The 22,197-nt window shown below is 40.5% G+C and overlaps 1 protein-coding gene across 2 annotated transcripts in view; it reads right to left on the bottom strand.

Moving 5' to 3' along the window:
* Nucleotides 1-295: 295 nt before the first annotated feature.
* cdh8 (cadherin 8) overlaps nucleotides 296-22,197 on the bottom strand; it is a 146,778-nt gene continuing 124,876 nt past the window's right edge. Inside the window, exons 8-12 of one of the 2 annotated variants that reach the window (XM_007560730.2) lie at nucleotides 17,071-17,207; nucleotides 11,021-11,142; nucleotides 9,013-9,130; nucleotides 3,485-3,736; nucleotides 296-2,351 (exon numbers count right to left, since the gene is read on the bottom strand). In XM_007560730.2, coding sequence (XP_007560792.1) covers nucleotides 1,858-2,351; nucleotides 3,485-3,736; nucleotides 9,013-9,130; nucleotides 11,021-11,142; nucleotides 17,071-17,207 — 1,123 coding nt within the window. In that variant the 3' untranslated portion in view covers nucleotides 296-1,857. The remainder of the gene's footprint in view (nucleotides 2,352-3,484; nucleotides 3,737-9,012; nucleotides 9,131-11,020; nucleotides 11,143-17,070; nucleotides 17,208-22,197) is intronic. The other variant, XM_007560731.2, reaches the window with a different exon arrangement.

The raw sequence follows: 22,197 nt of genomic DNA, 5'->3' as shown, positions 1-22,197 counted from the left end.
GCAACCCTCCCGACCCCACTAAGGGACAAGGGTGTAAAGAAAATGGATGGATGGATGGATGGATGGATATACTGTTCCTCACACTGCTGTATTGTTGCCACAATGCTACTTGGAGGAGCATTTATATCCTTAGAAATACGTGTGTAACCAATGCCATTAGCATGTTTTGTACTAATAGTATAAGTTAGTCCTAGCCTAGTAATTGCAACCGGTCGTTTCTCAATAGTCAAGTGTCCAGAACTTCTGTACACAGTAAAGCAGTAAAACATAAAATAAGGAGCTAGTTTTTTTTTAGCCATTTTGATCTTTGGTAACAGGGCAGTAGGAGACCTTCAGAAAATACATAAATTTGCACAACAACCAGTTCACATCAATTTGTTATTAAATACTAACAGATTTGATCCGACTTCCTGGATTTGTGTCTTTTTGCAGCTTTTTCATGGTTAATTTCTCTTCTGTACAATTTTGTGCTATTATACAATTTAATTCATGGATTAATTTGTTAACTAATTAATCCATGTGGATCCATGTGTATGTCTTGGGTTGTTACTGACATCTGGTCTGAATTTCACGTAAGTAGTCCTACCAGAAACAAAAGTACAGAGGAAAAACATTGATGTGTTCAATGTGTCAAAGGAGACAAAGGTCTTTCAGCCAGGAGTGCGTATTGAAATGTGGGAGAAGGACAGCACTGAATTACTGCACAGTCAAATAAAACCTTCAGATCCAATAGACTTTTAAGCCACAGAACCTCGGCGTACGTTTGTTAAAAAGCCAATGCCTAATCATCACCTGCAAGAATTCATGATATGATTTGGCTGCTATTAAACTGTGATCAAGTGTTTCGCAAAAACAAAAAAATGAATGAGAAATCATCTAAACACACTCATTTCAAATCGCACAGGGGGAAGAAGGGGAGAAATGAAGACTTAAGAACAGATATACAAAAACCGATAGAACAGGAATGAAGAATCAACACGTCTGTTGTCAAAAAACAGTAGATTACAATTGTATTTAATGTTGCTTCTGTAAAAAGAAGGCCTCAAAAGTTTCTACATTTCTGTTTTTTGTCTTTATGTCAGTATTTTATAGGCTAGTAACACTTGCGACCCACACCTGTAGCATGTAAATACAAAGAGTTGTATAAAGCGAGCCTCCCGGGGCTTTCGGATAGTCTAGAAATGTAAGTCACCGGAGAACATATCAAATTATGACAATTTCACCTTAAAGCCAATCCTTGGTTAGTCCTTTTGCTTGATTTCCAAACCTTACATACATTCATCATTGTTATGTAGACCAGGTATTGCTTTTTCATTTTTCAGCCCCTTCATCTCTCCTCTAGGGGGCCTTTGGGAGACCCAGATGGTCCCACTGCAGCTTCTGTAGTCCAGCTCGGTGTCCAAGGAGAATAGGGTAACGGTGACCGGTCGATCTTCGCGGAACCAACCGTCGGTTTGGTAACTACCAGAAATGCCAGGGTTTTGTCTGCTACCTGCAGTCACAGCAAATGACAAACACCCGAAGTACTGCTAGACACTCCACACTGAATCTAAGGTACACTCCACAAGAATCTCCTAATAAAGACATTGTTTGGCTCGACAAGTACATTGCGCTTGACATAGTGGATGACAACTGCTAAACCTCACTCTAAAAAGAATACAAAAAGGTGGTCGCTCTTTGTTATTAATGTTTTTTTTTGTTTTGTTTTTTATTTTTATTTTGAAACACGTTTCTATGAGCCAGCAAACCCTAGTGTTTAATACACAAATATGTTGAAAGCAAAAAAAAGAAGAAAAAAAGAAAAACTTAGAAAGGTCTTTTTTTTTTCTTTCCTTTTCTTCCCTAACAGACCAAAGGTCAGGTTTCGCGGTCGCTTTCGCCCACAGAGTAGAGCTCCCCAAGTCTTCTGAAGCGCGGGCCCCACTCTCTGAGATAGTCATAGTTCTGGTCCGAGTCCGACGACGCCGTCTCCAGCGAGCTGAGGGAGCCGGCGACCGAACCCCGGCCCTCGTACCCGTAGATCTGGATGGAGTCGTACGGTGGAGCTGTCGGGTCGTTGTCAGCTTCGTGAAGACGCACGTTGATGAACTCGTCCACGTCTACGCCGTTCGGGCCAGAGTGCTGCCCCGCCCGGGGCATGAACTGCAGGTCTGGCTTGATGTCCTTGCGCGGCAGGTAGCCGTTGATGCCATCAGGATTCTGCAGCGTGGCGATGTCAAACGCCTCAGTGTCCTCCTCGCCACCGCCTTCGTCGTCATAGCGGATGATGTTCTCCCTCACGTCTTCGTCGTCCTTGATGATCAGGGGCTCGTTCTTATGTCTCCTCAAGGTCACAAATAGTACTACTATTACTGTCCGAAAAAGGAGGTGGAATGGAATAAGAGAACACAAAAAGGAAAGGAAGAAATCTTGGTCAAGCTTTACCCAAACACAAATCTAAGCATTTGTACAGACACAGAGCCTTGTGAAGTATCAATGTGTTTTGAAAATCATAAAACTCAATGAATTGATTCTATTGGGATTTATTGTGATGGACCAACACAATGTAGTGGATGACTGTGAAGTGGAAAAAAATGATGAAAAACATGGCGTGTAGTTGTATTCAGCCTCGCTTACTCTGACACCATAAAGGGGCAGTGTCATTTTTCAGCCACACAGAATCATTTTGTAGCATAATGAAGGAACTATGTTAACTTCAGTTGTTATAAAATGCAATATATATCAAATATGACAAAAGAAATTTCACTTAATAATTTTGCACCTTGAAATTAGGTGACTGTCTCTTTAAAAATTCCTGCTCTTTCTAAAACTCTGACTTCAGGAAGTCATCACAACATGGCTTCTCTATCAACTCCTTAACAACATTTTTACCAGAACTGAACTGAAAAGTAGATTGCATAATGAGCTCCACTGATGCAAAGTTCCACCAGGTGTTTGCTAATTGTTGCTGGCTAGTCTGAAGGAGCTGAGTGGAAGAGGGCTGGAAACACCTCAAAGGCGGGGCTAGGTTCACCCAGGCATTTTGCACAGCCGAATGGTTGCCATGGGAGACTAAAGGATTTCTCAAACATGCGTGAAAGAACCAAAGTAACACTCCAGATATTTTTTTGGATGAAGGAATAATAATGTTATAACATGATGTAAAGCTAAAAAAAAAAACAATGATTTTACATAATACTGCCCCTTTAAGAAATGCTGTCCATCAAATCTGACTTTGCTTTTTTGCAAAGAAGGAAGATGAAAAACATCAGTCTGTGAATGTGCAAAGCTTATAGAGATATACTCCAGTTGATGATAGAATGTGTGGCTGAGTACATGAGCAGATTGTTTTTGTACTCTACTACTAAAATTAAAAAGGAACACCTTAAAATAGAGCAGAGTGTGTGTGTATGACATGACAAAGGAGAGAGCTCAAGTTCAATGGGATGGCGACTTACAAGAAAATGTAAATCAACGTCACTTTATAAAAACAGAAATAGATCACCTAGCAAAAGTATGATGCAAGCCAAGATGGCGATGAGCGCCCCCATACTGAGACCGATGGGGAGGACGTAGGCCTCCACGTTGCAGGACTGGACTACTAAATCTCTGCTGCACCCACAGACCCGGATGGTCAGGGTGTTGGTGCTGCTCATCGGCGGATGGCCTTGGTCCGACACAACAATTGGCAGGAAGTAGATCTCCTGCTTCTGTCGCCGGAAGCTATCGTGCTTAGCGACAACACTGATCGAGTTGTCTGTCAAAGAGGGAGAGAGAGAGAACGGGTGAATTTAGAAATTCATTTTCAGATAAGGATGTGTGAAAATCCCAGATTCCAATCCCGCTCTCAAACGGTGTGAAGAATCAGTGGCGAGCGAGGGTAAACTAATTTCACATCCACCGTCACCAGGCTTTTAAGAATGTCTCACATTTTATTGCGCCATTCTTCTTTGTTCTCGCTTCTCGTTTGAGGAATTGTCTGAAATTCAATCGTAGGAAGGTGACGCCCGAGCACGGTGCTCCTCCTGCTCTTCGAAAGCTGTCGGCGTCGATGGCGGGACGGCGGCGGGCGACGCCGGCGGAGAAGAGACGGTGGCACATGTCGACCCAGAAAGGTGCCAGCTGCTCTTTGATGACACTCCTGTGAAGCTGTCTGCTCATTAGCTGGCACTTCTTACCCGGCTCACATTATCAAACACTTGCATTCCCACAAGAATCCACTCCTGGCGATCTTATTGAAAACCTACAAGATGTCTGATAGTCTAACCTTTGCCTCGTCGCTCGAGGGCGTGCCGAAGAAGGAGGATGGAAATCACAGGGACTCGTCATGGAGAGGAGAGGAAAAAAAAACCCAGAGCCGTGATGGAAGTTTTGCATTGACAGAAAGAACTCAATCAAAAGATGAAACGCTTCATGATAGCATCACTTGCTTTTACACAATCTGTAATTGATGTGAACATATGTTCGGATTTATTTTCTTACAAGTGCTGCCACTGAGTGGTACACTCTGCTTTGTGAGCGCCAGCATGCCCTACTTCATTTTAACCGCTCAGCACTCCACACACAGCAGGCACGGATAAACTATATCCCGGTAAACTGTTAGGGTGCGTCCCGGTATACAGGTCATCCCCATCGTCTTTGTTAAATACTGTTTGTAAAAATAGAACGAAGCATCTCCTGCCTGTCAGCTCAGCCGCAGACGGAGTTGTGTAGGTTACCTTCAAAACACAATGCTCTTACAAGAACGCTGCTTTTTACTCTTCTTTCACATAAAAGGCCACAAAAACGGTGTTCATTCTCCGAGCACATAAGGTTCAAATGAACACGGCGCACCTTGAAAGTTAAAAGCAGAACTCCGTTCAGATTAAGATTTCAGCTATAAAAAGCTCAACGTGGCAGCAAAAGTGACACCAAGTAAAAATATCCAACACAATACATCATACGATGACGCAAAAAAAAAAAAAAAAGAAAGTATGACTTAATTGGATTACAATTTAAAGAAAATGAAGAGCGAGGAAAGGTTTATTTTTAAAACTAATTTTGACTTTGAAGCACTTCCATACTTAGTTTTTGCTTAAAGGTCACAATGGGACGTGCTTTTGTCCCAGTTAATTCACAAGTGGTCAATTCATACAAATTATATGAAATTGTGAAAAAATAATTATTCTAAAGCAACAAGAAGTGAAATATTCTCAATAGAAATCAAAATCTGACTGAAAATATAACAAAGTTATTTAACATGTAACGCCTGTTGGTGCATATTCTACACATAATGAGATATATGGGGGCACTTTAGTGTTAACTAGAGGTTAGTTTATGAGTAATTATGTGACAATTCATATTTATATTACTTGCTAAAGGGAAAATAATAATCTCTGCTTCATTTAGAACCTCTTTAATAGCAAAAACCCCACATTTTTAAGTATGTATAACTGTAAATAAATCCAGGACGTAAAGGACAATAATTCATGATAGTGTGTATTTAAAAAAAATCATGCACTGTTACTATTCTGTCTAATAAAATAAAAAGCAAATATTTAAGACTAACTAATATTCAGCTCCAAAAAAGATGTGTGTGTGTGTGTGTGTGTATATATATATATATATATATATATATATATATATATATATATATAAACTCACTTAGAGATGACATTTGATTTAAAAGTTTGATTTTCAGTTTAAAAAAAAATATATAATTGAATTAAATCAATTTTGAAAAAAAAAAAAAAAAAGAAAGTGTAAGACTGACCCACTGACCCAGTACCTTCCAGTCCCCGGTGTGCTGCTTCCACCACTCAACTAAAGGAAACTAACACTACAGATACAGGAACCATTAGTGCTTTAAATTAAAATACTATATCTTCCATTGGTTAAACTACAGAATGTCTTAAATTCCTTCTTGCGAATGTATCTACAGAACTACTGTGTATTGAAAGTTGCAGGAAAACATCTTAAACCCTCAATAATTGGCTATCTTGTCATATAAATTAGAATTTTTTGCATCCTTGCCTTTTTCCTGATGGTTTTTGCCGGTTTTGTTTCTTACAACGGCAATGTTTTTGAGTTCTTTCCTAACCAGAGAACGCCGATTCAAAGTATACAGCATCTTGTTTTCAGCTACTCGGAATCTTAGCTATTTTCCCGTTGGCTGACAACCCTTAACCTCTTCACTGTGTAAACCCTACAATTAGATTCATCATCGCAAACAAAAGCCACGTACAGAGGCTGACAGAGGCCCTCATGCTCTTCACTCAAGTGTCTCCCACAGCTGCCTGTTCAGATAGAAATAGCCACTGGAGTGCAGGGGGATACGGTGCAACGGGCTCCTTTTCTCTGTTTGGAATTAACAATATTATATACAAGTGGCAGGTGTAGTGTGGTGTGGTGTGTTGATGCGCTGCATCGAGTTGAATCGCAACACAACACATTTACTGTGGCTTTAGGAAAGTCGGAGGGGGAAATGAAGCCGTTTTGTTGTTCGGTCTAATGCAAGCCTGTTCTTTCGTTTGCGGCGGGGAAAATTTTTTTATGGACTACAATGCTTTGAAAAATATTCATGCGCCTTGAAATTGTTGCTCGTCATAGCGGAAACCACAGAGATCGAGAGCTGTAATGGGATTTCATGTGATGGATCAGCACAAAGTAGTGCATAATTGTGGAAGTGGAAGGAAAATGATGCATGTTTTTGAGGGTTTTTTTCCCCAACATAAAAGACATAAAAGTGTGGTGTGCCCTTGGATTCAACACATCAGAGTCAAAACTTTGTTAAATCACATTTTACTGCAATTCCAACTACGAGTTGTTTGGGGTATGTCTCTGTAAGCGTCGTGATCTAGAGATGGAAATCTTTGTAAAACATTACAAGCTCAGTCAGATTGAATGGAGAGCAGTCACTAAACATCACTTTTCAAGTTGTGCCTCAGATTCTGCCAGTGGATTCAGGTCTGGGCTTTGACTGGGATAAATGATTTGTCATAAACCATTCCCAAGCTCTGGTTAGGGTCATTGCCGTCCTCTAAAGTGAAGATTGTTGAAGCCTCCAACAGGGTTCGTATTGTCCTGTAGCTCCTTTACCGACTGTCTCTTGGCTGCTTCTCTGGCCTGTTTATTGGTGGATGGCCAGATCTAGGTAGGCTTCGAGTTGGGCAATAATCTTTCCATTTCTATGTGAGATGGAGACATTGGTTCAGAACCTAGCCCTACTTCAAATCTCTCCATGACTTTCTCCCTGACATGCCCTGCTGTGTTCGTTGGACTCTACAGACCCTTCTCCATTGCCATGTCTCACTCTAGCCTGCTAATGTGTGGTGCAGTTCCAGTCAAACTGGTTGAGTCTCCATTGGTCTGAACTGAGTCTTCCACACTACATGAGCGGTCCAGGAGATGTGGTCAATGCTCTATGGTTGTCATCTTGCTGCTTGTATCCTTGGCTGTGCATGTTCTCTGAAATCTCTGTATATTCATTCATGGTGGGTTGCCCCATTCAGTTGATGCTGTTTGCACTCTTCTATCACGACTGATTAAAAATGTTTGGATCTTAAGGTCTGACCATAGAAATATATGTTTGTAGTTTGCCATCTTGCCAGCTATTACAGTCTTGTCACAAATTGAAATTGAAAATGGCGGTTGGGATGTATTTATTGACGTAAATCAACACCCCGTTATGTCCGGCCTGTACCACCCCTGACGTGGTTCCAAAAGACTTCGAAGAACCACTCAGGATCTGGAAATGCAGACAAATCTGGCCGGGAATGACTGGGGAAGAATGGGTTGAAGCCATGCCCATGGAGAGGTAGTTTATGATGGAGGTTGTTCTCTAACAAAACCTCTGAAGTTTTCCCAAAACAGCTGACTTTTAATTACACCCATGCTACTTCCAGTTACTACTTAGGTGATGTCTGAAGGGAATTAGTTGCACTGGAATTTAATGAGAAGCATTAGAGTAATAGGGCTTGAATATAAATGCATCATACTTTTATTTGCGAAAGCTACCTCAGAATTGCACACTACTTTGATTTAATCTGTCCTAAATCCTAACTATTAGAATACATTGAAGTTTGCGGTTGAAACATGATAAAATGCTAAAACAAACAATTAATTGGTGAGAAGCTATAAAAGATCAGAAATTATAATACTTCAAATGCAACCTGCGACCCTTTCTGTTTTATACACCGCAGACTCACAGGAACAGAACTCAAGTCTTTTTTTCTGGATATTTGCACACGACAAGAAAAATGGATCTGGTTTGTGCCTCACTTTAGTTGCCGCTGCTTGATATGCTAGAAAAAGAGTGATATGCTTTTCACTGGCTATTTTTATGCTTCCTGTGATTACCCTGATGCCATGCTCCTGCCCACTGAGTACCTATTACAAAGTAAGAGGTTTTTATTTCAGACAGAAGACAGTGAGTCCACTTTATGACCTGATTTCTATGTACTTTCCTCCATCTGAGAGAGGTTGCTGTAAATTAGCCTGCAGCTTCTGCAACCAAACAGAAGGCCAGTACCATATGAAGAGGGTTTTTTTTTTTTTTTTTGCCCCGAGCTGAGACATTACACAACGTCATTTGGAACACAGCCTGTTCAGAACCAGTAGTGGAAGAGAAAAAAAAAAAAACAAAAGCAGAAAAAGGAGGAATGGAATTAAGACGAGAGAAAATGGCACATAAAGCAATCAGAATATTTAGCAAATAAATGTAGCACCATCTGCCGTGAAACGGCTCCTAGGATGTCACTCTACATTGAGCTGCAAGACTGCCACAGAAAGCCATTTGGATCCCACTCATTTAGTTTGCCTCAAAATGCACTGGGGAGTGAACGAGAAGCTGGTGTCCAAACAATTTCACATCTGCTAATTGTGAGCTACACTGATCCACCAGATTTCATCTGTGGTACGGTTAATACGCCGTGGGCAAGAGACAAGACTTGTAGGCGGGAGATGGGGGGTGAAGGGAGGGAGAACTCAGAGACAATTCGGTCGTTCTCCCACTGAAACAGCTGATTTCCAGGAGGCTGATTTGGTTTTCCTCACCTTGGTTGTGTTTGATGGTGAAGTTGGGGTTGCTCTGCATCTCTTGGACCAGGCGGTAGTCGAATCTGTGACCCTGGCTCGGGTCGTCTTTGTCTACGGCGCTGACGGTGTGAATCACCTGTGTTGAAAACAAGACGAGAGGATACACAAAGCAGACGGGGCAAAGCCATTAGAGAACACAGCCTACTCATTCTGATGAAATTATGTTGGTCCATAATTGGAACCGATTATGGACTTACTTACACTCTTTAAAAAGACAAATAAACCTGTTTAATACACAGTATCATAAGAAAAGGAACATCAGGTGGAAGTATTGAAGCAACATCTTAAGAAACCAGGAAGGACATTAAAATTTCGGAGCAAAACAAAATCTTCCAAACACATGATGAAAAAATATTTGCAAGGTGTATAAAGATAACAAAGGCCATCACAAAGACCTGATATCAGTTTCTTAGAATATTAAAGGGTAGAGCTGGACCACAATAGAACCAATAAAACCTTTAAAAAAAGAGACCCTCTATGTCAGGAGAAATGGTAAACTAGTAGAAGATTGTGAAAGGATACCCAAAAAATGTTTTATGCAGCTTAAAAAGAAATACCTGCCAAATACTAAAGAAATGTTTGTAAAGTTAGACATTAAAAGTATTAAAAAATCCCCTAAAACTTTTCATTCATTCCAAGAAGACCGGGCCAATGTTGAAAATGTACATAAACTAAACAGTGAAGTCACAGCAAAAGAAGAAATAAAACAGTTTGAACCCTTGATCACAATATAAATGCACAATTCAGAAGTGGAGCAGCTCAAACCTGAAGGTGCTAATGTCAAAAAAGACAAAACAATTTCACAATTGTGGTGTTTGAATGAAATAAGAAACGGAACTAAAATCAGACATGAATAAGTTTGTTCACTCAGTAAGGCATTAAAAACATGCCTCCTCCATCACCCTCCAACTACTTCCTACTGTCATCTTCTTTGTGGTTTGTGCCAGTGGCAACGCCTCCTTGTTGATTATCTAAATTGTTTGTTGCTAAAAAATAGTTTCCATAGCAGTTTTGCAAAATAAACAGGTTTTGACAAAAACCAAAAAAAAAAAAACCACCTCATCATATCCCCAGAACTTTTTCCTAATTTATTTTGTAAACATCAATTTGCTCAACAATATAGTGAACTAAAACGCAGCCATAGTTTACAGACATTATGTGACATTTCCATGAAACCTCCTGCATTTTCTCACATTTACCTCCACATAATTCATTTTTATTTTTTTAATATGCCAGCCTACATGGCAAAACAGAAAACAGGGATTAGCTTTGGGTTTTCTCTGGCCCCAGAAATATTTCACAAATCCCACTCTGTGAACCCGATGTCGTCTTTTCTCATGAGCTGAATGTATGGCTGCACTCCTACTGCGTATTCCTGTATTATCAGTGAGCTCCTTTCCAGTTTGACACACTTTCAGGCTCCTGGACCTATCTGTTAATCTGTCCTCACGGGTCTTCCCAGGTTGTACGTCCCGATGATTGATTGGAAATTTAAATTCGGGACCTGCAGGACAGTTTCTCTTTTTCTCTGCTTCCTTTTCTTCCCCCTCTTCTTCACCCTTTGAATAAAGCTCCCTATTGTACGTACACAGTTGCTCTGAATGAGGGCGATTGATGAGAAGGAGAATACTAAGTACTTGTCCAGGATTTTTTATTTTTTTTTTGGCTGGGGAAAGCATTGTGCCATCTGGAGGAAGACATGAAAGACAGTCTAGAATTATGATCCCCTCTGATCAATCCTGACTGCGCTCATTTTCCGTTCGCTCGGTGTCCGCCGTGTCGACGGAGGCCTGTTTCAGAGAGAAAAGGTCTGTACTCCCACCTCTGTGGTTTCCCAGTGAAATAAATAGGCTATAATTCATTGTGGCCAATCATTACAGGGGAGGAGAGGGAGAAAAGGAAAAAGGACAGAGAGTAGGAAAGTGATAGATCGCTGCTTTGATGAATGAGTCATTTCTTTCCTTACCTGTCCAGGTTTCCCATTTTCGCACAGATAGGCCTCGTATTCAGTGGCAAACTCAGGGGCATTGTCGTTAATGTCCATTACTCTGATGGCCACAATTGCTCTTGATATCTGACTGTGGTTTCCTATTATGGTTCAATAGACAGATGGATGGGAAGGGAGGGAGGATGAAAAGAGGGAGAGAGTAGAGGAAAAGTAGTAGTGAATAAGCAGGAATCGGAAAAAAGAGGCTTCACACAAACAAGGCTCCGCGTGAAATTCGGCTGCATGAATTCCGCAACCTGGTTTTAATTTGTTTTTATTTGCTTTGTCTTCGTTTGTTCTTTTCCCCGGCTTCTGGGAGAACGAAGGACGAGACAATCCATCTCCGTTTCAGCAAATACAAACGATGCGAAAAGCAAAAAATAAAAAATAAAATAAAACAAGCGGGCATCAGATTTTAAAATGGTTTTAGAGAATCCCCTGTACACTATGATGTTTAAAACATGAGGAGTAAAATCATGCATATTAAGGAGCCATTTGTAACTCAAGTCTGGAGAAAAAAAACAAAAAAAAACAAGAAAAGGCCATTTAATCAGATGAGGTTTCGAGAGGAAATATTCATCACTGATAACTGACAGTCGCTTTCAAGAGGCCCCGTGAATTTATTTATTCATCAGTGGAGCAATTGGCAACTTTTCAAGCAGTTAATTATTCTATAACCCCAAAAGAAAGTTTCCCCCACTGGAGCCAATGAAACTTCTTTGAGTTCAATTATTTTGTTGATATTTTTTTTACCCTTTTGTCTGAATTAATGTTTGTACACAGCAGTTATTACAATTGACTTGCATATAGGTGCTAAGCTGATTTTTTTTCATTTAAAGTTTCAGCAATTTTTACCATTAACACAAGAAAACCCACAAAAACAAAACAAAATAAACAAAAAACCGAGCTTACTAAAGGACTTTGAGTTGAAATAGAGAAAGTTTTCAGAGGCAAATTATATTGGATTGTGGATGTAAAACTTGCCGGGGACAAACTATTTTATTACAGTACATTAATTAGGCCCTTGTGGATGTAAAACTATCATTTTAATAAAAGGTTGCTCTGTTCTGTCAATGATATGAGGCTTCAAGTGATGAGTTGAAACGCTTGGAAACGCGGATTTTGCGTTTCCAAGTGTTTTCACAAATGCATCAACTTTGTCTACTGTTAAGATTGTATCATGTATTGGCATACATCCCTGGAATCTCAAGAATCTTAGATTTCTAGTAAAGTACAACAGAAAGAGCATTGCAAAAAAGAAAAAAATCTCCCTGCCTCATCCCTTCCTCAAAAAGACAGCTAATGTTCTTAAGTCCCACCCACAGGCCATAAGCATGCTAATGTCTATTTTAATTAATGCAATATTTAAACAAACAAACTTTTTGAAGATCCTTGATAAACATTGTAGTTACTGGAATCCAATGTTTTTAGCTTGATCAATGCGGTTTTCTAACCAGAAACTAAAAAAAATGCTATCTTTGTCTCATTAGCTTATATAGCTAAGAGCTACCATGTTGCGCTAGCCCATAACCCTGTTTAATGTGGTGGCTGCTACGTCAGGAAGAATCAATTTGAGCTATTTTCAGCACCAGTAGGGTGTTTAAAACAGAAGAAGGATGAAGTACAGCTTCCTTTTAAAAGGCAGTGGTCTAGCTGGTTATTCATCCTGCTACAACAGAGAGCTTGATATTAGCAGGTACTCGTCACGTTGCACCTTTCCTTTTTGGATGTTTTTTGGTGTGAAAAAGAACCGTCTGCCACACATCAACTATTTGTGCCCACTCTTGGGATGTTTTGTTAATTCGATGAATGAGCTAATTGATCCTGGACGCAATTCCATAAATGCTAGCCAAACTAAACCTCTAACGTTGATTTTAGAGGTTTAGCTTTTTTGTTGTTGTTGTTCCTTTCAACCTCTCCCTGTTATAGAAAGTAGAGCTTTAGAAAAGCTGGCAGTGCTTTGGAAATCTTTGAGTTTACATGTGTCCTCTTTGAGGAATAAAGCTATCAGGCTAATCACAAATTCCAGACGCTAAAAACAGTTTCAAATGTCAACTCTGAATCATTTCGTCTGCCTCACAGCTACTGCTCCCTCACATGCACAGTCAGACATCGTCTCTGCTTCTCAAATAAAAAATTAATGACCTCTTACCCAGGCTGGATAAAAGATGTTGAGCGCTGTTTAATTATAGCTCTTAAATAGAAATTGGAATCAGCAGTTCAAAGCTTTACAAAACCCGGAGATCAGAAATCAACCAACAACCTCCGCGCATCTCTCTATTTAAAAAAAAAAAAAAAAACTGGGTGAATTTGAACAAACTGTTGAGTCAGTATATAGATAAAATATTAAGTCAGTATATTTTACTACTATAATACTCTACATCCTATAGTACTATTAGGGTGCTGCTGGTGCATTTGTTCACTATACCAGAGAATTTCACATAGTAACAATAGACTGCATTACCAGGACTTGACAGGGTTTGATAGTTACACACCATGAGGGGAGCACAAATGTCACAGTGGGCATAGTGTCTATAGAACAGATTATTGTCACCAAGATGGATCACACCGAGGGAGGACTATCACATCACCGAGCATTACAGAACCTGATGACATCTCTGTCTGCCATGCAGACACAGGTACAGGTACCCCAAAGGAAACTTATCAAATGGAAATCATTTGGTACACATGCAGACCACCTACGGCTCTGTAAATGATTCAGTTTGGCAGATTTATAACTGGCAACACACACAAGTGGAGGCATTGCGGGTGTTTTATTTCTGCCTAATCAAGCTTGGTATAAACTAGAAGAGCAGCTCCAAAATGTACATCAGCAGCAGTAATTGTTAACATAGGAAAATAAAGTGTCGTAAGTATATTAAAAAACACTTCTACAAAAACTACACAGCCTGCATCTACCATGACATACTACCATGCTGAAGAGCCATATTTGGAACATTCAACATTCATTTTTATCAGTTTTTTTCTTCATTTCTTTAGCACTTACATATGAATGGTTTCACATAATGACCTGTACTATAAGTACAGTAGACCCCCCGCCTATTCATGGTTCAGTATTCACAGATTCACCTATTCACAGAGTTTCTGTGACAGTAACTTTAAACTGTTTGTGAAAATCTCACCTATTTGTAAGTTTTTGCTCATGTTCTGCAAAGTACTTAAAAGAAAATACAACAAATGAAGCTGACATTTCTAGGTGCAGTACTCCATCGCACACTATTGGCTGGCATTTGGTACTCAGCCAATCCAGAAGGACCATTCATTTTCCTTGATGCTGATTGGCTGTATCCCCAACAGTGGAAATAAGAAAGACTGTAGATATTAGCTTCTGTAGAGCTGCTAATTACCACAAACATCTTTTCTTTTTTTTTTTGCTAAACATCACTTTTGGCGAAAAAGGAGACAGCCATGAACATGTTGCCACACACACTGCATTAATACAATTGCAGTTGGAGGAAACCTGGGATTAGTCGATTTTATCTGCATTTCCTGTCTTTCAACAAACGAATGAAACCAAAGTGGAGAGCAGGGGCCCTTGAAAGTCGAGGCCCTCCGCCTATCTGGAAGGCAAATTGAAAAAGAGGTAAACAGGGAGGTGAGTGGAAACTGACAGTCGGATAGACAGTGATAGATGGATTAAAGTGGAGAGAGAGGAGGGGACCCAATCCCCACCCACCCCCTCTCAACCCTCCCTCAAGCAGACAGGGAATAGAATCTGATTAGTCAGACGTCAACTGGTGCGAGGCGGCAGAACGAGCCTCAGTTTGGGTGGCAAATGGCACCGGGACAGAGCCGGGGAAACACATCTATTCCCTTTCACGCCAGAGGAGACACCGCCTTCTACTCTCCGAGCGTGAAGAATAGCAAAACCGCCGTATTCATTTTGGCAAATTCCTATTAGGTGCTTTTAGAGATGCCACTATCTCAAGCCACAGTTACTTTGCCAAGGGGCATGAAGACATGCCTGCAGTGTACAGAGGGAACGGGTGGGGGGAGTTTACAACGTGACAAGAGGACGGGGGCTTATCGAGTGAAACACATTCGGCTCGCTCAAAAAGGGGGCGCCGCGTCGATTGCGGGGAATTCGTCTTTAACTCCACGGCCAGAAACATTGTGACAGTGTTTGGGGCTTTGATTTATTCCAACAATTAACGAGTGTTTCCTTTGATTAAAGGAAGAACGGGACGGGACCAGAACGAGAAGCAAGGGAGAGATACGGCAGAAGCAGACAGAAAAGTTACAAGCTGAGTCAATTTCTATCCCAATAGCTTAAAGGGGTACATTAAGCTTTATCACATCATACAGCCCCCCTGAAACAATCTGTATGCAAATAAAGCCTTGCGTACGGTTGAAGCTGTTTGTAGCTCTGCCGGCAAGATTTTCTACATCGTCAGTGACTTTTTTTGTGCTTCGCAGATGTTCTTTAATCTGTAATGGATGCCTGGCGTTTGGAGCAATCCACTCTGGAGCATGTCTTTAAAACAGTCTATTTGATATGTCTTAATGTTATTGCACTTCCACAAATTGAGCGCTGGGCCGTTTAATTCAATCAAAACTCAGCAAATTAACGCGTTTAATGCCTCTGCGGAGTCACGGGCTAATTGTTTGTGCCGTGCTCCCGGAGCGGTTAAACTGTTTAACGGAGGATTTCCAGTAGTAGGTCAGCGGTTCCTTTAGCTGAGAAGAGTTCCGAAAAAAAAAAGAAAAGAAAGAGGAGAGAACATGCTCTGTCTGTTTTTTTAAATCTTGCATGCCGATGTGTGTCTAATTGCTGACTTGCAGATCGGACAACGGGATGAGAAACACTTTTAGCTTGTTTTTACAAAATAATTAGGAACATAGAGTAGAATATATTCCTACTTTAACATCTACAGTTACAAATAAACACTTAAAGCATGTTTTATATTTGTTCACCTTCGAAGAGTAACTAATTCAAAATGAACCCTAAACTTAAAAACTAATTCTTGTTTCAACGCCTTAAATAATAAGGTCTTCTTGTATTCATTTATTTGCCCATTGATTTTTCATTACTCTTTACTTTAGACTTGATGCAGTACTTCATCTCCCACTGACTTTATTGTCAACCTTTTGCTGTTGGACCTTTCAATCAGTGAGAAACTGTCATCAGTTGTGGTTTATTATGTAAGATAACTGTAACTGAAAATAAGATGCTCATTTTTCAGTAAGACAACTTTTTCCATAGAGGTACATCAAGTTAGCATTTGATACAAAAGGATATATTTTTTTATAAAGTCTAAGCTAATGTTAGATATTAGGATATAATTATTTGAAAATAAAAGTAGATTAAACATACAGCTCTGCATTTGTAGTGCGGTTCTGTGAAGTTATCAGTAATAGTTTTTTTAATGCAGTAAAAAACCTTTTTGCCAATGTAAATGCATCCTCAAAGTGGAGGAAAGCTAACAAGCTAAGCAGGTGAACACAGCATCAATCTGCCTCATGAGCTAATCTGAATAAAACCTTGGCTGATTTGGACTTCGGTCCCATCCACAGGGCAAGGTTTTCTTTTTTGTTTTTTAATTGTAAACTTTTAGTTTTTCTCCACATATTTTTAAATGGGTTTCAAAGGGAAAATTCAATAATGTGGACTAATGTGGACAGTGAACATGGTCAGGTTTGCTCAACCTCTAATCTAACCGATAACCTCAAATGAGTTTACATTTTTTTCTCTCTTTCTGCAGGCGTAGCAGCAGACTGTTACAGTGTTCTCTTGTATTCTCTCTATTGTTCTTTCTCTCTACTCTGATGCAGCTGATCTGGTGGATCGACTCCTCATCCTTTTCCTACACATAAAACTATTTCCAAAAATAATTTCACATAACTACCCTTAAAAAAGAAAACTTTAAATATCACTTTAAGTGGGATAAATTTGCAGAACATTTTCGTCAGATATTATTTCAAAGCGTTTGGAAGTACACAGCCCTCCTTCAGCAGCTAAGTAACAGCTTTGTGTGGCACCAGGACTCGCCCCGCCCGCCCCTACTTACTGACTTCTGTAGCGGTTACTGTGATGTTGTGCCACATGTCCGTCTCCCGGTCCAGCGGCTTGGCCAGCGTGATGTTCCCGTCGTCCACGTTGATGTTGAACTGCCTCTCCAGATCCGTGTGCCGATCGATGAAGTACCTGCAAAGAAAAGCAAACATCAGAAATTCGAGTCGGACCGCTGGAGCGAGCAGCTCCGCTCGAGCGTCTTCTCAGGTCCTCCGGTTGCCGCGGCCGACGGGGAACCCCGCTCATCAAGAGAAACCTGTAGATCAATGGGTATTTAAAACGCCGACAAATCAATAATTATCATCTAAGGAATAATTATGGCTTTCACATGAGCAGCACGGCAGCCTAATGACATCTCTGAAGTGCTCCATTTCCAATCACACACACTCACACACAAAACAAAGCAACCATTAGCACATGTGAGCGTGTGTCAGGGTAAGAGATGTGCTGCTGTTAACCCTGTTTGGCATCTCCCAACACTCAATGGCTCCCAAAGGCTTTGAATTAATGAGTTAGGACAGCAAAGTGTCACACACAACACAACAGGGTGGGTGTGAGAGGGGATGGGGGAAGAGGGGGAGTGATAATGGATAGAATTGAGATTAACCATTGGCCTGTGTGTTAAGAGTGTTCTTGTTTGGATTTTAGCAGCAATGTGTTGATTTTAGCCAGGGGCCGTTATGGGATTTTCACAGTTTGAGAAGCTTAAAAAAAAAAAAAAAAATCCAGGTTTTAAGGTAGTAAACAAAGGTTTTCCATCAAAATATACCATAATATAACATATCATGTATGTAAAAACAGCAAAAAGCAACAGCTATGAAAGCTGCAGCTGGAATAACACACAGCCTGTAAGAGTCGAGTATGTCAGATTTTTTTTTTTTTTTTTTTGTGGCGTTGATACACAACTAAAGCCAAAAATACAGAATACTCTTTTTTTTTCATATTATAAAGTAGAGCAACCTATTTCTGCTGACTGCCTGGCAATAAGACAACTACTACTTCAGTGGTGGACATACTTCCACTAATTAACCACAGTTTGTGGTTCCCGCTTTAGCGGTTTTGGTAACTTTGAATATATTTAGCACATACACCTTCCCCTAAAATCCTAAAATTTTAAAGAATTTATCAGAATTAGAAATGACCAAAGTCAACCATGGATTTGGATGGAAATTTGGACCTAATGCCAATCAGCAGCATTAGTCAGTGAACAAACTTCAGAGAAATTAAAGTGTCTGTGATATTTAAAATATATAGTTAGTTGTTGTATTTATGTGTATTTGATTTTGTTACACTGGTTTAGCTTGAGGCTAGATCTAAAAGCTGCACTGAGGTATTGAACATACAGCCGACAGTGGTGGGCAGCTAATTTCTCAGCTTTTGTTGTTTTGCTGACGTCAAAAAACACCTCATGCACTTAGGTTCCACCAAATTCTTGCTTCCAGATAAATTCTAATCCGCTAATTTACTTGGCTCTTTTGAAAACTTTTGGTTGAATAAAGTTTGACATCTGTGCTAACGTTTTGCTTAGCAGTTAGCAATTCTACAAGCACTTGGACGTTTAAGTTAAAGAAACTTTATTGAGTAAGCTACAGTTACAACAAACAAACAAATGAAGTAGACAGAAAAATACTAACAACCAGAGGTGTTATTAAACAAATACATGCAAAAAATTTCCCATATCAATTGTTTTAAGAGCCTTTCTGTTTTTCTTCTCACATTCTCCACTGTGATGCAGTGCAGGATATTACATTTATTTTGTACCCAGACTGCATCGCTGCAGAACAGTCAACAGTTTAAAATCCAATGATGTCCTGGGATACTTTCTGACTAAAGCCCTATGGTGGGTATCAACAACTCTGAATTTAGCTCTTTAGCAATAGCTTCTGCTATATGCCACTTTAGTATAGCTCTTTAGTGTTAGAGGGAGTAATGTTTATGATTGGTGCTGTAGGGTTAGCACAGCTAATGTTTTAGTTAGCGGTCCCACCACTGTAGAAATATGACTGGACATATTTTCATCTATGTAGAGCTGTTACTCTTATGTTTATGCTGTTTTAAAACTGCAGTTAGCAAGCTAAAACTAGCATTTCTGTTACAACTCAACACAGCCCGAGTAACCAAGCAGCCAGCCCAACAAAATAACCAGCTCATATCATTTTACTCCAACTGTTGGACCATAGCAACTGCATAATGGGAAAAATGTTTTTTTCCTCTGTTGATGGGAACATTTTTATTCTCAGGTGGACATTTTCCAACAGTTCAGATCTGTGACCCACTGATTTATTTAGTTTACAACTTTAACACAAGGGCGGGTGGAATTTATAAACTCTGCAGAAAAACACTAAAGAAGAGGGTATGTAATTGGAGTGCAAAAAAAAAAGAAAAGGAGGATTCTTCCGGAGCTACTTGAAAGTGTGAAATTGCTCTTTCATGTTGGAGCGCGTACGGCCGCCAATTCCCGGGACAAGCCCACACAAAAACTGGCTCAAAAAGAATCTGTCATTATGGGTCATCTTTGGTTTCCACACGTTGTGCTCACCATTGTGTGCGGCTGTCACACACAGCCTACTCGCCACTGGAAAAAAAAACAACAACCAAAGAACAAAAATGCACACACACGCATGTAGCTGCAGTGATTCACGTCAGCTAATTACACCGTGCACCGCACAACTGTTTCCAAGCCCCCCCCGTTTCCTCCCCTCCCGCCAGGGGGACACGCTGTCTCCGTTCATCTCGCCCCGTCTCACTCTCATGTCCCCCTTCACAGTCGTCACCTTTTTTTTCTCCTGTTCAATCCAGATGGGTCTCGAGCTCTTCCCATTGCAGTCCCACTCTCACACACACACACCCTTTCTAACACTTGCACCCTGCTGCCCCCTGTTTTCATTTTTTTTCTTCCTCAACCTGGGTTTCATACCATCTCTCACTGGAGCTGCTCATCCCTATCAGCGCAGACCTGTTGGCAGGAGCTCGGCTGTATTTTACTTGAAGAAATAAAAAAAAGGGGGGTGAAAGAGGACAGAGGCGAAAAGCACAAAAAAAATGGAGAAAGAACACCAGACAAACTCAACAACTGTTTATGTGAAGGAGGGTGCTGCTTATTCAAGAATGGCAGGGAATGAAATAAATAAACCACTGGCCCAGATTCCAATTGTTGGGGAGATGTACCGAGGCGTGACATTTCCATTTTTGAGATGAAATGGTGTAAAATCCTCCAGACGGCAGGGCTGGTAGAGGTCCATGAGGATCCTCCGCCTCACCCCCCAACCCGCATCCCTTCTGTCTGTGCCCCAACACTTCCCAAACCCTCCACCCGCCCTCCACCCTTACGCCCTGCAGACGCAGAGCACTTTCAAGACAGGCAGACAGCAGCAAACCACCTGGGAGCAGCCGCTCTCCTGCAGACTGAGTGGATCCCAGTCAGGCTCTGACAGCCTCACGTGGAGGCAAGGAGACAGACCCTGAAATGTTCTGCCACCTGCCACTCACGCTGACAACGTGATGTGCAAAGAATTAAAAGCAAAAAAAAAATAAAAAGATTTTAAAAAAATAATAATTTCAGGGTTTACAGACTCTGCTGGTCTGTGTCGTTGCCTCGTTTCTCTCTCTGGACGGAGCTGTTTAAAAGCCGATCGGCCGACATGCTAAACGTAACGGCTGGGCAACTGAGCCCAAATGTTTTGCCCTTCGAATGACTCGGTGTAGATCTATTCAGCTTCCTCCCATCTTAAGGAAATCAGAAAGCTTGTTGTAAAAGCTGCTCTTTTTTGTAACGGTGGAGATGTTTTTCTTTTTTTTTTTATTATTTACATTTCAATGCACAGCTTTCCTGCCAGACTACTTGTCAGTTAAACAGCATGGCCAGGACGTCTCTCCCTGTTGGAGCTTCTGCAGGTTGCAGTCTTTAAGCCTCATTAACTATGCCGCCTGTCAGCGTCTCACTTAGTTTTCCATCAGAGCTTCCTTTTGATAAAAAAATCGGACTTAAATGAATATTTGAAGATTTTAAATTGTTTTGTCCTTAGGTACAAATGTTAAGAAAAAACAAAACAAAAACTGTGACATTTAAGGAATATTTACCAGACCCTTATGCTCCTTTGACATGTGTCTGTCAGGCTACAAATGAATCAATCATAATCCAGTTTTGCAGTGCATACTCCGTGAAACGATCACAAAATTAGGGTGGGAATATGAGGTTTAATCCCAACTGGAGCTCTAATTACGACACTTAGCTATGAATGTTCATCAGCTGTCGCAACATGTTATTACTGAATACGTTGCTTATTCAGTGGTAACATCACTGAATAAGCAACGAACCCTGTCCTGACATGGCAGAACACTCCCTATATCGGACATTTTGTATCGATATTGATACAAAGTGTGGACAAATAGAAGAAACACATTTCAGACAGGTGATGACACCTGACGCTTTGCCAATGCATCAAATGCATTTGATGCAAATGCATTTTTAAAAAGGGCTGTCATCTGTGGTCTTTTGTAGCCAGTTATTCTAAATAAAAGCAATTCTGTCTTCATCACTCTGAATCTGTTAAGCGCCTAACAGACACTCGGCCTATCTCCTCCCAATGAACAGCCACTGGAAGTTTAAAACTCTGCTAACATGGGTGGCGAGTACATCCAGAAAAAGGGAAAAAAAAAAAAAAAAAACCTCTAGCTTACGAGTCAAACAAAAAAGTTCAGAAAAGTCCATGCTGTCTCATAGACAGCAACTCTGTCTATGAGACAGCATGAGAGGAAAAAAGGGAATGTCTAAGGATGCCACATGCGAGCTGTGGGAACGTTCCAACCTAACACTACGATGCTGATGTTTAAGAGCAACTTAGAGACATGCATCCAAAACAGTGAAGTAATAAACCTCCCAGGCTGACATAAGCTAACGTTATCTGTTTAGATATTAGTTTTAGAGACTCAGACAGGACCACCACATGCTAGCTGTGGTAACGCTGCAAGCTAACACTACGACTCGAAGAGATGATCTGTTCGGCAAAGTTCTGAATCTCGCAACGCTACAATTTACTGAGGTACAAATTAACAGAAAAATGCTAATCAGCTGATGACTCAGTCGCAGTCGGTTATTAAATAGTGAACTAAGTAGTTATTC

This window comes from Poecilia formosa, unplaced genomic scaffold (genome assembly GCF_000485575.1).
Source record: "Poecilia formosa unplaced genomic scaffold, Poecilia_formosa-5.1.2 Scaffold119, whole genome shotgun sequence".
NCBI lineage: Eukaryota > Metazoa > Chordata > Actinopteri > Cyprinodontiformes > Poeciliidae > Poecilia > Poecilia formosa.
The sequence above is the reverse complement of the archived record's forward strand: the minus strand, read 5'-3'. Positions and strand labels throughout refer to the sequence as shown.